Source organism: Pistacia vera, unplaced genomic scaffold (assembly GCF_008641045.1).
Source record: "Pistacia vera cultivar Batoury unplaced genomic scaffold, PisVer_v2 Contig108, whole genome shotgun sequence".
NCBI lineage: Eukaryota > Viridiplantae > Streptophyta > Magnoliopsida > Sapindales > Anacardiaceae > Pistacia > Pistacia vera.
This window is the reverse complement of record NW_022195115.1, coordinates 1,175,631-1,187,731: the sequence shown is the minus strand read 5'-3', so window position 1 is coordinate 1,187,731 and position 12,101 is coordinate 1,175,631. Positions and strand designations below refer to the sequence as shown.

Genomic DNA, 12,101 nt, shown 5'->3' with positions numbered 1-12,101 from the left:
CACATAGTGAAATGGGTAAGTTTTTGAAGCCGCAATATTAGGTAATAGGTCTATAAATTATTGATGTTCATCTCTAAGTCGCATTCTGCAGAGTCTTCTATGCGTAGAACTTGGTTGTTTAGATCTTTAACAGCAACCTTAAAATTAATGAGAGTAAATACAACCAAACCAAAGTATCACATAGATTTATAAGCAGACACAATTCAGTAACAGGAATTAGGTGATAGCTTTTGGATGCTTAAATGAATCTAATTGAATGAAGGAAAACTATCCAGGATACTACAAAGTCTAGTGTGTCAGTCACTGCTGCTCTAAGGCATCTGGGCAGTTGTGTTGTGTTGAATTAGGTATCTGCTGCTTCTCATATGCACTATTACATTCACTTTCTTGGCTCTACTATCTCCAACCAACGACTTGGTTGTTAATCCAATTGGGGGTTGGAGAGGGAAGTGGATTCATGTTTTGCAGAAACTGCTGGGTTGAGTTCCCAGATTGTCCTGAATTAGGCATCCCTGTATTCCAGAAAGTCTGCTTCCAACGGTTTCTTCTATCCTCAAACTAGACACCCCAGTCCTCTTCTATCACTGTATTGTTCCTCTTCTATCACTCATTATACGTTTAGCATTTATTGCTGTAATATCCATAATTAGAATTTGGGTCGTTACCAAATCCCCTAGTAAAATAAAGTTTGTAGTTAAGAGTATCCTTATCAATAGGATGGCCAGGTACAGGAGGGTCGCCCAGACACCCTCCACATGCTAGCGTGGACTGCGACAGGACATTGTGGTGAGAGGAGGGTTGATGGAATGGGTGTGATTGAGCTCTTGGGACTGGTTTGGGACTCTAATGGAGCGTTTGCAAAGGGTTGGTCTAGATTCAGATTGTGAAAACTATCTGTTATAGCATTAGGGTTTTGTTGTGAATTAGGGTTGTCATTTGATGGTGATGGTAGTGGTAGAATTAGTTTGGTATCCCTAGAGAACAGGAGTAGAGGAGCTGCTGTATAGGTGATGAACCAAGCCAAACCTTCATCTCCTTATTCTTGAACAAATAAAAATCTTCACAAAATACTTTTACTAATTTCTCAAAACCTAACAGAAATTCAGAAAAATATAGAAACGAAAATACAAATCAACATATGGTTAAATTCATCAAAAACATAACATCAAATACAAAATTTCTCTAGCAGATAAGCTGTAAACTTTGTAGCTCTATTGACAATCACCTAACAACAAATTCATTATTTCATTAGAAACTAACAGAATTTAGCAGAACTCTGAAACCTTCAGCTAATCTCAAACACAACGAAGAAAAAAGTTTGAACTTTTTAAGAGAATTGAAAGAAAGAAAACCAAACCTTAAAGTAGAGAAGCTCCGATATAATGATCTAGTAGAAATTAAGGACAATTTATATATTTGGAACTCTTAAAATGGAATATGCAGAAATCTACTTGACATTACAAACAAAACTAAAGATGCTTAGAACAAGTTGATGCTTCATCCTTGTTTAAGATTCAATTTAATGTTGATATTGTGCATCAATGAAAAATGATACAAGAGTTCTAACTTCCAAATTGTAACGCATTTTAGCTGCAAGCACCTTAACATTACAAACAAAAATAAAAGACACATCTTAAAGAAAAAGTTCATGCTTTTCTCTTTATTTAAAATCGAAAATTAAGTTTCCATGTTAACATTATACTGTTAGGATCTCACATTAAAAGGGAAAAAGGTGGACGTGTGGGTTATAAAGGGTTTCGACACCCTTCGTTGACAAGCCGGTTTTCTAAAGAAAATTTTACCAAGCCCACAAAAGGTTCATTACCCAACCCAATTATTGGAGTTGTTAGATGAGTTCTTATCAATTGGTATGCCCACGGGATGTTGCCTATGTGACCAGGTTAACCTTAGACGCGGGTTGCTACCCCGAGAAAGAGTATAGAGGCCCAAGGGAAAGGGGATTCGCATAGTCACCCAAGGGATAAAGAAGCCGACGTAGACATCGGTTGCGGAAGCGTAGTGGAATGTTAAGATCCCACATTGGAAGTAAAAATGGTGAGCATGTGAGTTATAAAGGGCTTGGGCACCCTCCCTCTTGATAACACAATGCTGCCATGTAATTTCACAAGTACACCATGAAATATTGTTCTTGCCATGCAAGATTTACACACAAATTTGAGATAAAATATCAGCTAAAATCACAAACATCTATTACAAATTCTGTCCAGAAGAACCAAACATAAACTACAACTACAAACATAAATTACATAAAATACAAAAACATCTAATAGTGGACAAATCATCATTTGTTTCAACCCCTTTCTTGCATTTGAAGCATTGAACTAACAAGTGGTCTAGTTTTGCATTTTCCATTCAATAAGTTTGTCAGTACCATGAAACATTGAGATAAGAGAAATTAGAATAAATGATCCCCTTTGAGGGGGTTTTCTTGAATTAGCAAAACTCTCAATAATATTAATCAGGTGCAATACTGTTTTATTAACTTCTTTTCTATCAACTTCCCTCATTGAAAACACTCCACCATTAGGTATTCTCTCTTCGGTTTCTTCTCTTAATCTCTCCCATCAAAAATCAAATATGACACTGAATATTCCATAGAAGGAGATTTGTGACTGTCTCATGCAACTTGATCTCATTTTTAGTCGGGATTGAAGACTTGTTGAGTCTTGAAGAGAAACCAAATGGCCCAGGGGCTTGTGAGGTTAATATCCCAAATATTGCTGGAAGAGGTAAATAACTAAACTATTGACAATGCTGGCTGATATCGCAAATATCCATCAAAGTCTAAACATGTATAAAGTTTTATACAGTATATTTACTCAAACTTCCCCAGCAAAATACTAACTAAATTCTAAACTAGGGGCTACTTCTAGACTTTGTTTCCTCAGGGCAAATAGGTAGCCCCAATGAGATTTGAACAATGAACCTCTTAACTGAAATCAAGGGCTTTTACCACAAAGCCTGTTCCTCAGGGTTCAAACATGTATAAAGTTTGCAAGCTGGAAAACAAACTCAGCTGGAGAACCTCACATTAACTAGCCTTCAATTTGCTCTCAGGTGTTGATTCCTGTATAAAGTTTGCAAGCCAGAAAGCAAATTCAGCAGATACAGCTGAAGAACCTCACGGTAGCTTGTGTTCTCTTTGCTCTCAGGTCTTTAATTAATGCATGAAATGACTTTGCTGACTAATGGAGCAAAAACAACAACCTAACAGTTAGATTTCTGGTCACAGAAAATGAAGTAGCTGTGGATGTTTATGTCTCATTCAATCAGACAGCATGTACATAAATTGAATTCATAACAAATTCTTTTCAACATATTGTCATGCAACAAAGAAAAAAAGAAGAAAGACAGAACCGGTGGAAAGCAACTGGATGGAGAAGCAGAACAAGTTTCCTGGTTTAGGCGCAATAATTAGGACTAATATTATTCATGATAGAATTGCAGAAAATCTCACTTCACTTTTTTTTTTCTTTTTTTTTTTTTTTTTCGTTCTAATAACATTATCTTATGACATAGTGTTACCAAACTATACAGTAAATCACTGTTCTAAATTACATATTACAAATATAAAATTTACAGAATCATGAAACTCACTTCGTTTATAAAGCAGTGAATATTCAGGAAATACAGAACATAAATATTCACTAAAATAATGATAATAACCTGTTTCAAATCAGATCAACCATAGCAATGAAATCACCAAATCAATTCCATGGTGAAAATGAGAGCTTCGAAAAATAATATATTTTGTATATACCACCATTCAACTAATCTGAATTCCTCTATTTGCATATATAGTAACCACAAAATACACATTCAAGAAAACATAGCAATAACCAAAACAAGCCACCAAGCTCTTACCAACCAACCCCAACTCCCAACTTATCATTGCAGAAAGTAACCAGACAAGAACAACACAAAGAAAAAGAACAAGCTTCCCCATATCAACAAGGCCTTCTGACCAGAAGTGAGCGTATTCCCTCCCAACCCAAACTGCTGGTTCTCAGCAAACCCCGCAATCTCCACACTCTTGCTTTCAAAAAAGCTCTGAGCTGCACCACAAGTGGGACACCTCCAATCATCAGGCAACTTGTCAAACTGAAAGCCAGGAGGAATAGGATACGAAGGATCACCCACAGCTTCATCGTATTTATACCCACAAGACCTACACTCATATATTCCCGTATTCAAGACTGCAAATTTCTCTTCTAGACGTCGTTTGTCAAACTTTTCCTGCTCTTTCTCTTGCTCTTCTTCAAGTTCCGGCGAAATGGAGGAGTAGGGTTGGTCTGAAACGGGCTGTTCTGAAGTGGGTTGGTCTAAAGTGGGTTTGTCTTCTTTGGAGACATCAACGGAGAGAGTAATGAAGAGGGGCTTTGGGGTTTTCTTTGGGAAGACAAGAGTGGAAGGGGAGTGAAGTTTGGTTGGTTTTGGAGGAGAAGGCTGGGAGAGGTGAAAAGAGAATGTGGGTCTTGTGGTTGCAGAAGCCATTTTGTGATTTTGCGAGTTTTATGAGTCTGGTTAAAAGTGAATGGAGAAAGTGGAAGTTGAATTGAGTTTAGAGTTGAGGTTGAGAGGTGTTGGTGGTGGAGGAGAAATGAAGAGGATCCATGGAAGAGTATATGCTGTTCCTGAAAGGGAGTTGGATAAGGTGGGGAAGTGTCAAAGATTTGCTACAGAATTCTATTAGTGGGCTCATCTTTACTTGGGCTAGGCCCATCAGTTTGATGATCCATGAGCCTAGCCCAAAAGCCCGATAGTTTTGTCATTCTCTCTCAAAACTACTTTCACTATTCTACAATTTTTTGGACCAAAACAAATAAATAAAAAAGACCCATTCATGAAATTAATACTAAAAAAGTTTTGCTGCCTTTCAACTAAGATTTGAAAAACGTGTAATTTTAGGAAATTGTAAGTTTATATTGAAAATATTAATTTAAAAAACTAGGGGTGAGCAAGTAAAGGGTAGAACTATAACGGGCCTATTAGGGTCCGGTTCTAGAAAATTGGAATATAGAATTTCTGAGTCTGGTTCTGGTTCTGGTTCCTACAATGCTGAAACCGAGAATCAAAATCAGAACCGAGGTCCTGGTACTCGGGCAAGAACTAGGAACTGGGACTGAAAGAATTATTATAAACTATTGGGGTGTATTTATCATTTTTTTTAAAAGGGGATAATTGAAATTAATCCAGATATCTAGAATTGAAACCTATGTTTCAAGTTCTGGTTCCAAGTTTCTAGGAACTGAAACCAACCGGTTCCGATTCTGATCCCAGTTTTGATTATCTCAAAAAAATGCAGGGTTTTCAAAACTGTCCAGCCCCATAGAAAACTATACCAAAAGTCAAAATTACTTTTATTCATTTGGTGATATTTAGCTAAATCACATTATACACGAGTAAAATGGGAAAATGAGGTGAGACAGATAGAAAAGCATTATTAAGTGATTTTTTTTTTTTTTTTTGTTTTTTCTTTTTGTCTTTTATTGCATTAAAAAGAGTGTCTCTGCATTAATAAACAATATCTTTTTATGAGTTGGCTTGTACGGTCCTCAGACGATGGGATCAATGAAAAGGTCCATAACAGCAAGAAAACATGCACAAAAAAATAAGTGGTAAAAATTTTATGCCCAGCAACTCACAACCTACACTACTGCTCTCTCTCCACCCATCAGAATAATATAAATCAACCACCAGTTTCAGTTAATTTTGCTCTTTCCCAGGATCGACAAAAATTACCATCTCTTCTTTCAATCTGTTAAATTTATTACTTGAATCAATGAGAATGATCAAGCTTGATATATTCAACTGTATGCAATGAAAAGATTTAACTGTTTAACAAAAGCCGATTCTCCAGATGTCGGTCGACATTGAGAGATATGAGGAGTTGAAATTTGGAAACAAAACCGTCATAACTCAACCCTTCACCCTTCATATATGAATGAATAAGATTATCTTTTTCAGCCAGCACTTAGGAATAATGACTAGGCACAGAATATGCAGCACAGGTAAACCAAGTTGGAAATATTAAAAATATGCTAATAATAGCCCTTACTAGATGTGGTGGCAAGCACTTCCGGCATGGGTGCAGGTACAAAAAAAGATGCACCACAGCTGATATAAATTGGAAAAATAGCAATGGAGCTTATAATAGGTTTGACTAGAGGGTGGCAAGCACTATCAGCATGGTTGCAAATACCAGTGTCCCACATATAGCTTCTATAGCAATCAAGGAGCAATTTTCCTCTTCTATGGCTTGACAAACTAATAATTGAGATAGTTATAAACACCTAACGACACAAAATGAAAAGATGCAGGCCAAACCCAGCCTTGTTCAATAGGTACTATAGATAATAATCCAACTTGCTACACTAGACTTTGTTACTCTATATAAAACCATCGTGAAATTCCGAGGATCAATTCAAAGTTGATCTCAAGCACACCAATAGTGCATTTAACAACTACAAAGAACATAATAATCTATACCACTTATCTTTGGCTATTCAAACTTTGCTGTTTAACAAGAAGCATGCTCCGGAAAAATACACGGTCTAAATAATGTTTAACAAGAAGTATGTGCTGGAGAAAGTACACAGTCTAATTTACACTAGGAACTCTATTTATTTACACAATTCCACAATTTCTTACACTATGTTCATAACTGCAGAAGCAACTCATTGAAATATTATATAATCTTGAAAAGAAAAATGATGAAGAAGAATAGTACCCTGCATCCACATAGATCATTGGTGTCCATATTTGAGGCCAAATCAGAGCATAATACCACAAAGTTCATAACCATTTCCAATCCACCCATCTTCCCTAACTTCTTCCCATTGCCATCAGTGCACCCAAAAAGGTGCCAATTTTAATTATAACCCAATTATCAGAACAATCAGATTGCATGAGAGAGTGCATCATAGTCTTTAGATAACAATGAATCAAGATAGCAATCTCAAAAAACCAATAATAATTACAAATGTGAAATAAGAGAAATATATGTATTATATATAATGGCTATATCTTTTATCAAAGATAGTCATTCCAATCTATGTATGAATAAAACCATTATATACACCTATCAAAGGAACACGAAGAAGTCAACAAAGACATCAACGTAAATCATTATTTAATATCTGTTAATTTAAAAAAAAGGGAAAAAAAAAAAGCCAAAATGAATATTAAACTCAAAATACAGCTACTCCCTACACTATCAAACAACCATTGATCAAAACAAGCTATCGACAAATCTTTTATGAAACAAATCCAAGAACCTGAAACCACTTCCAATCACAAATCACCCTCCCGTTGACCGCAACTCCTCCAACGCCATCCTGATCTGATCCTGCACTAACTCCAACCGCTTAGAATACACCTCCAACTCCANTTTTTGTCTTTTATTGCATTAAAAAGAGTGTCTCTGCATTAATAAACAATATCTTTTTATGAGTTGGCTTGTACGGTCCTCAGACGATGGGATCAATGAAAAGGTCCATAACAGCAAGAAAACATGCACAAAAAAATAAGTGGCAAAAATTTTATGCCCAGCAACTGACAACCTCCACTACTGCTCCCTCTCCACCCATCAGAATAATATAAATCAACCACCAGTTTCAGTTAATTTTGCTCTTTCCCAGGATCGACAATAATTACCATCTCTTCTTTCAATCTGTTAAATTTATTACTTGAATCAATGAGAATGATCAAGCTTGATATATTCAACCGTATGCAATGAAAAGATTTAACTGTTTAACAAAAGCCGATTCTCCAGATGTCGGTCGACATTGAGAGATATGAGGAGTTGAAATTTGGAAACAAAACCGTCATAACTCAACCCTTCACCCTTCATATATGAATGAATAAGATTATCTTTTTCAGCCAGCACTTAGGAATAATGACTAGGCACAGAATATGCAGCACAGGTAAACCAAGTTGGAAATATTAAAAATATGCTAATAATAGCCCTTACTAGATGTGGTGGCAAGCACTTCCGGCATGGGTGCAGGTACAAAAAAAGATGCACCACAGCTGATATAAATTGGAAAAATAGCAATGGAGCTTATAATAGGTTTGACTAGAGGGTGGCAAGCACTATCAGCATGGTTGCAAATACCAGTGTCCCACATATAGCTTCTATAGCAATCAAGGAGCAATTTTCCTCTTCTATGGCTTGACAAACTAATAATTGAGATAGTTATAAACACCTAACGACACAAAATGAAAAGATGCAGGCCAAACCCAGCCTTGTTCAGTAGGTACTATAGATAATAATCCAACTTGCTACACTAGACTTTGTTACTCTATATAAAACCATCGTGAAATTCCGAGGATCAATTCAAAGTTGATCTCAAGCACACCAATAGTGCATTTAACAACTACAAAGACCATAATAATCTTCATACCACTTATCTTTGGCTATTCAAACTTTGCTGTTTAACAAGAAGCATGCTCCGGAAAAATACACGGTCTAAATAATGTTTAACAAGAAGTATGTGCTGGAGAAAGTACAGAGTCTAATTTACACTAGGAACTCTATTTATTTACACAATTCCACAATTTCTTACACTATGTTCATAACTGCAGAAGCAACTCATTGAAATATTATATAATCTTGAAAAGAAAAATGATGAAGAAGAATAGTACCCTGCATCCACATAGATCATTGGTGTCCATATTTGAGGCCAAATCAGAGCATAATACCACAAAGTTCATAACCATTTCCAATCCACCCATCTTCCCTAACTTCTTCCCATTGCCATCAGTGCACCCAAAAAGGTGCCAATTTTAATTATAACCCAATTATCAGAACAATCAGATTGCATGAGAGAGTGCATCATAGTCTTTAGATAACAATGAATCAAGATAGCAATCTCAAAAAACCAATAATAATTACAAATGTGAAATAAGAGAAATATATGTATTATATATAATGGCTATATCTTTTATCAAAGATAGTCATTCCAATCTATGTATGAATAAAACCATTATATACACCTATCAAAGGAACACGAAGAAGTCAACAAAGACATCAACGTAAATCATTATTTAATATCTGTTAATTTAAAAAAAAGGGAAAAAAAAAAAGCCAAAATGAATATTAAACTCAAAATACAGCTACTCCCTACACTATCAAACAACCATTGATCAAAACAAGCTATCGACAAATCTTTTATGAAACAAATCCAAGAACCTGAAACCACTTCCAATCACAAATCACCCTCCCGTTGACCGCAACTCCTCCAACGCCATCCTGATCTGATCCTGCACTAACTCCAACCGCTTAGAATACACCTCCAACTCCAAAATCTGTTGCTTCCTCCACCTCTCATCCACCACTTCAGCTCCTGAACTTCCACCGAACCCCATCCCCTTCCCACCAAACCCCAAAGGCATCACAGCATTCATAGCCAAACCCCCAATCCCTCTTCCCCCCACTCCTCCCATCACATTACTCAACAACTCCTTAAACAAGGGCGACAAACAACTCCTAACCGTCTCCTCCACCACCCCCGCAATCCCATTATTATTACCACCACCACCACCACCAAGACCACTATTCACATTAACATTCTCACTATTATTCATCACAACAACATTCTCATTAGCTCCAGACTTGGCCCTTGACCGCTTTCTAGACTTGGGCGTATTCTTCTCTTCATGATTATTACTACTAACAACAGCAGTACTATTTCCCTTAAATTCATTACTAAAATGAACATTATTATTGTGGTTGGCATTCGCATCTTCATCGTCTAAAACACTAACATTAGTGGTGCTCCAGATCTTGCGAGAAATTTCAAACGTAGCTTGATCATGAGCCGTTTTAAAAGTAAAATCCTTACCTGAGCTGATCTTGCTCATAACATTTCTATACTTCTTCTTCAATCTTCTCAGCTTCTCGACCAATTGATTCTTGTTAAAGTCAAGCTGGAGCTTTGACTTAATCTGATCGTAAAACAACGCCGTATCATGATGATGCGCGCTGCCACGCTGTGAAGTATAATCAAGAAACCCTTGCAACAGCTCGATCTCGTCCTCGTCCGTCCACAGCCGTTGAAACAGGCGTCTAGATTCATCCAGCTGCTGCGGCAACGCCAAAGGCAAAGGCAAAGGCAAAGGCAACGGCAACGGCACAACCGGTTTCTTCTCCTCCTCCTGAACCACGACGGTTTCGGTAACACGTTGGCGTTTGGGATCGGGATCGTCGGGAGGGAGAGCGACGGAGACGACAGAGGCAGGAGGGACGGTGATAGCAGAAGCGGAGGGGAAGGCGACAGTTATGGAAGAAGAAGGAGTAACAGAAGAGACGACGGAAGCGGAATTGAGGTCTTCCTCATCATCTTCTTCTTCGTCAACCAGAACATCGTCGTTTTCCTCGAGTTCATCTTCGTCGGAAGATTCCTCGTCATCATCGAGGTCTTGGTCTTCTTCGGGGAAAACGGCGTCGTGTTGCTCGGAGGCCATTAGGGAGAGAGAGAGAGAGAGAGAGAGAGAAGGTGGGTTACGTTAAGTTAGTGGGTGTGGGGTTTGGTTTTCTTTGTTGGTTGTTTGGTTATGGTTAAGGACTTAAGGTTCACGAGGGGAGGGTGGATTGACTGTAATTTGGTTTCTGTTATTGGCGTGTTGGACTTGGACTTAGTCTAGTTGTGGACCCAATTCCCTTATAGGTGCCTATGCCATAGCAGCCTTTTTTTCCGCTCTCTCATTTGGAAAATGTTTTTATTTTTTTATTTCCACCCAATCGTATAGCCAAATCCTAAGTTGATGTCCTCCCAAATTCTCACCAAACTAACACACTTAATGATTATTAGAGATGGTTAGAAATGGTGACGAAGGTATAAATTTTATAAAAGAGATTATGGAGAGTTTAATAGTAGTCTCAAAAGTGATTTTAAACTTAAAAATCGATCGAAAAAAGCTTAAAATCTCTGATTTAGACATTGCTAACATGAACTCATTTTCGATCAAAAAAAACATCGATATACTTTAGTTTATTAACATGCGTTTTGTTACAGTAAAAAGTTATAAATATGTTAAAATAAAAGAAACGGCATTATTGTTAGAGTTAAAATCTAAAATAAATGCAATCATAAATATCAACTTAGGATTTTGTTAAAACTGGATTGAGAATATATCAATTGCTCATACTGATTTGATAAAAGCAATTTATGCAGTGGATTTTACAGAGAGAAGATATTTTGTAACATGTTTAAGTGTGTGTTTGGATAGAAGGTTAAGGTAAATCTAGGACATAATAGAAATTATGATGACTGATAATTGATGGATTGATTGAATGAAACATAGTCAAATTCATTCATCAATATTCTTCCCCATCAGGCCAATGAATGGCAATCACGTTCCACGAAATTGCTCTTTGCCAAACCGCCCTTTTACTTTCAGTATGCACACACATCCACAACCTAATGTTGCGTTTTTCACAATTAATATGCCCTTCACGCATCATATTATCGGTCTGGATCATGTCATTCACATCATACTTAACACAAAACAGTCCTACTCCATTCCATAACGTTAAGTACAACAGCACTTAAATAAAACAAATTTACTTTGACTAGGTTTTAAAACCCACCCAACAAAGTGTCTACCTCCCAGGTTCACTGGTTCAACCGTTTTGATTGACAGTACAAGCCAATGACGTCAATATATCAAAAGCTTTATATCTAACAAAAACACCCCTAAAATTTCCATAAGTCTCTACAAGTTTGAAATCCTAAAAAAACACCCCAAATTACACCAACCCAAGCCAAATTTGAAAATTTCACAAGTCCCTACAAGTTTGAAATCCAATTGTTTCACTTACTAGAAATCACCTCCATCGCCACCTTTCGACTGATCGATCCTTCCTCTTCAAAACCCCCAACATCCCAACCATTAATTGTTCGTTGATCATCGTCCTAATCTTTAAAGTTTGCCATGAACAATCAAATTTGGTAACCAACCGGGTGAAGGCACCGAGTCCCAATTGAACCGGCCAAGCTAGGACAGCTTTTAAAACTTAAGACAAGATATAACAATATTGAAGTCTTAATATCCATCCTTCAAAACGCTGAAAATAA

General features: G+C 37.0%; 2 protein-coding genes across 3 annotated transcripts; both read right to left on the bottom strand.

The window, feature by feature from the left end:
- Positions 1-3,746: 3,746 nt before the first annotated feature.
- LOC116134073 (rubredoxin) lies at positions 3,747-4,669 on the bottom strand. The gene has a single exon (XM_031419728.1). The coding sequence runs from the start codon at positions 4,513-4,515 to the stop codon at positions 3,910-3,912; it is 606 nt and encodes a 201-aa protein (XP_031275588.1). The 5' UTR covers positions 4,516-4,669; the 3' UTR covers positions 3,747-3,909.
- A 2,335-nt stretch (positions 4,670-7,004) lies between these two features.
- LOC116133995 (probable transcription factor At3g04930) lies at positions 7,005-10,691 on the bottom strand. 2 transcript variants are annotated; one of them, XM_031419653.1, is made up of 2 exons: positions 9,316-10,690; positions 7,005-7,399 (listed from the first exon to the last, which is right to left on the bottom strand). In XM_031419653.1, exons 1-2 carry the CDS (start codon positions 10,486-10,488, stop codon positions 7,322-7,324), a joined length of 1,251 nt encoding a protein of 416 aa, XP_031275513.1. In that variant the 5' UTR covers positions 10,489-10,690; the 3' UTR covers positions 7,005-7,321. The 2 variants fall into 2 exon arrangements, with proteins under 2 accessions (XP_031275513.1, XP_031275515.1); XM_031419655.1 differs by lacking the exon at positions 7,005-7,399 and having other exon boundaries at positions 8,921-10,691.
- Positions 10,692-12,101: the final 1,410 nt, after the last annotated feature.

Excerpts from the sequence above, each read along its gene's own strand:
- LOC116134073 (XM_031419728.1), bottom strand. The coding sequence starts at position 4,515 with ATGGCTTCTGCAACCACAAGACCCACATTCTCTTTTCACCTCTCCCAG.
- LOC116133995 (XM_031419655.1), bottom strand. The coding sequence starts at position 10,488 with ATGGCCTCCGAGCAACACGACGCCGTTTTCCCCGAAGAAGACCAAGAC.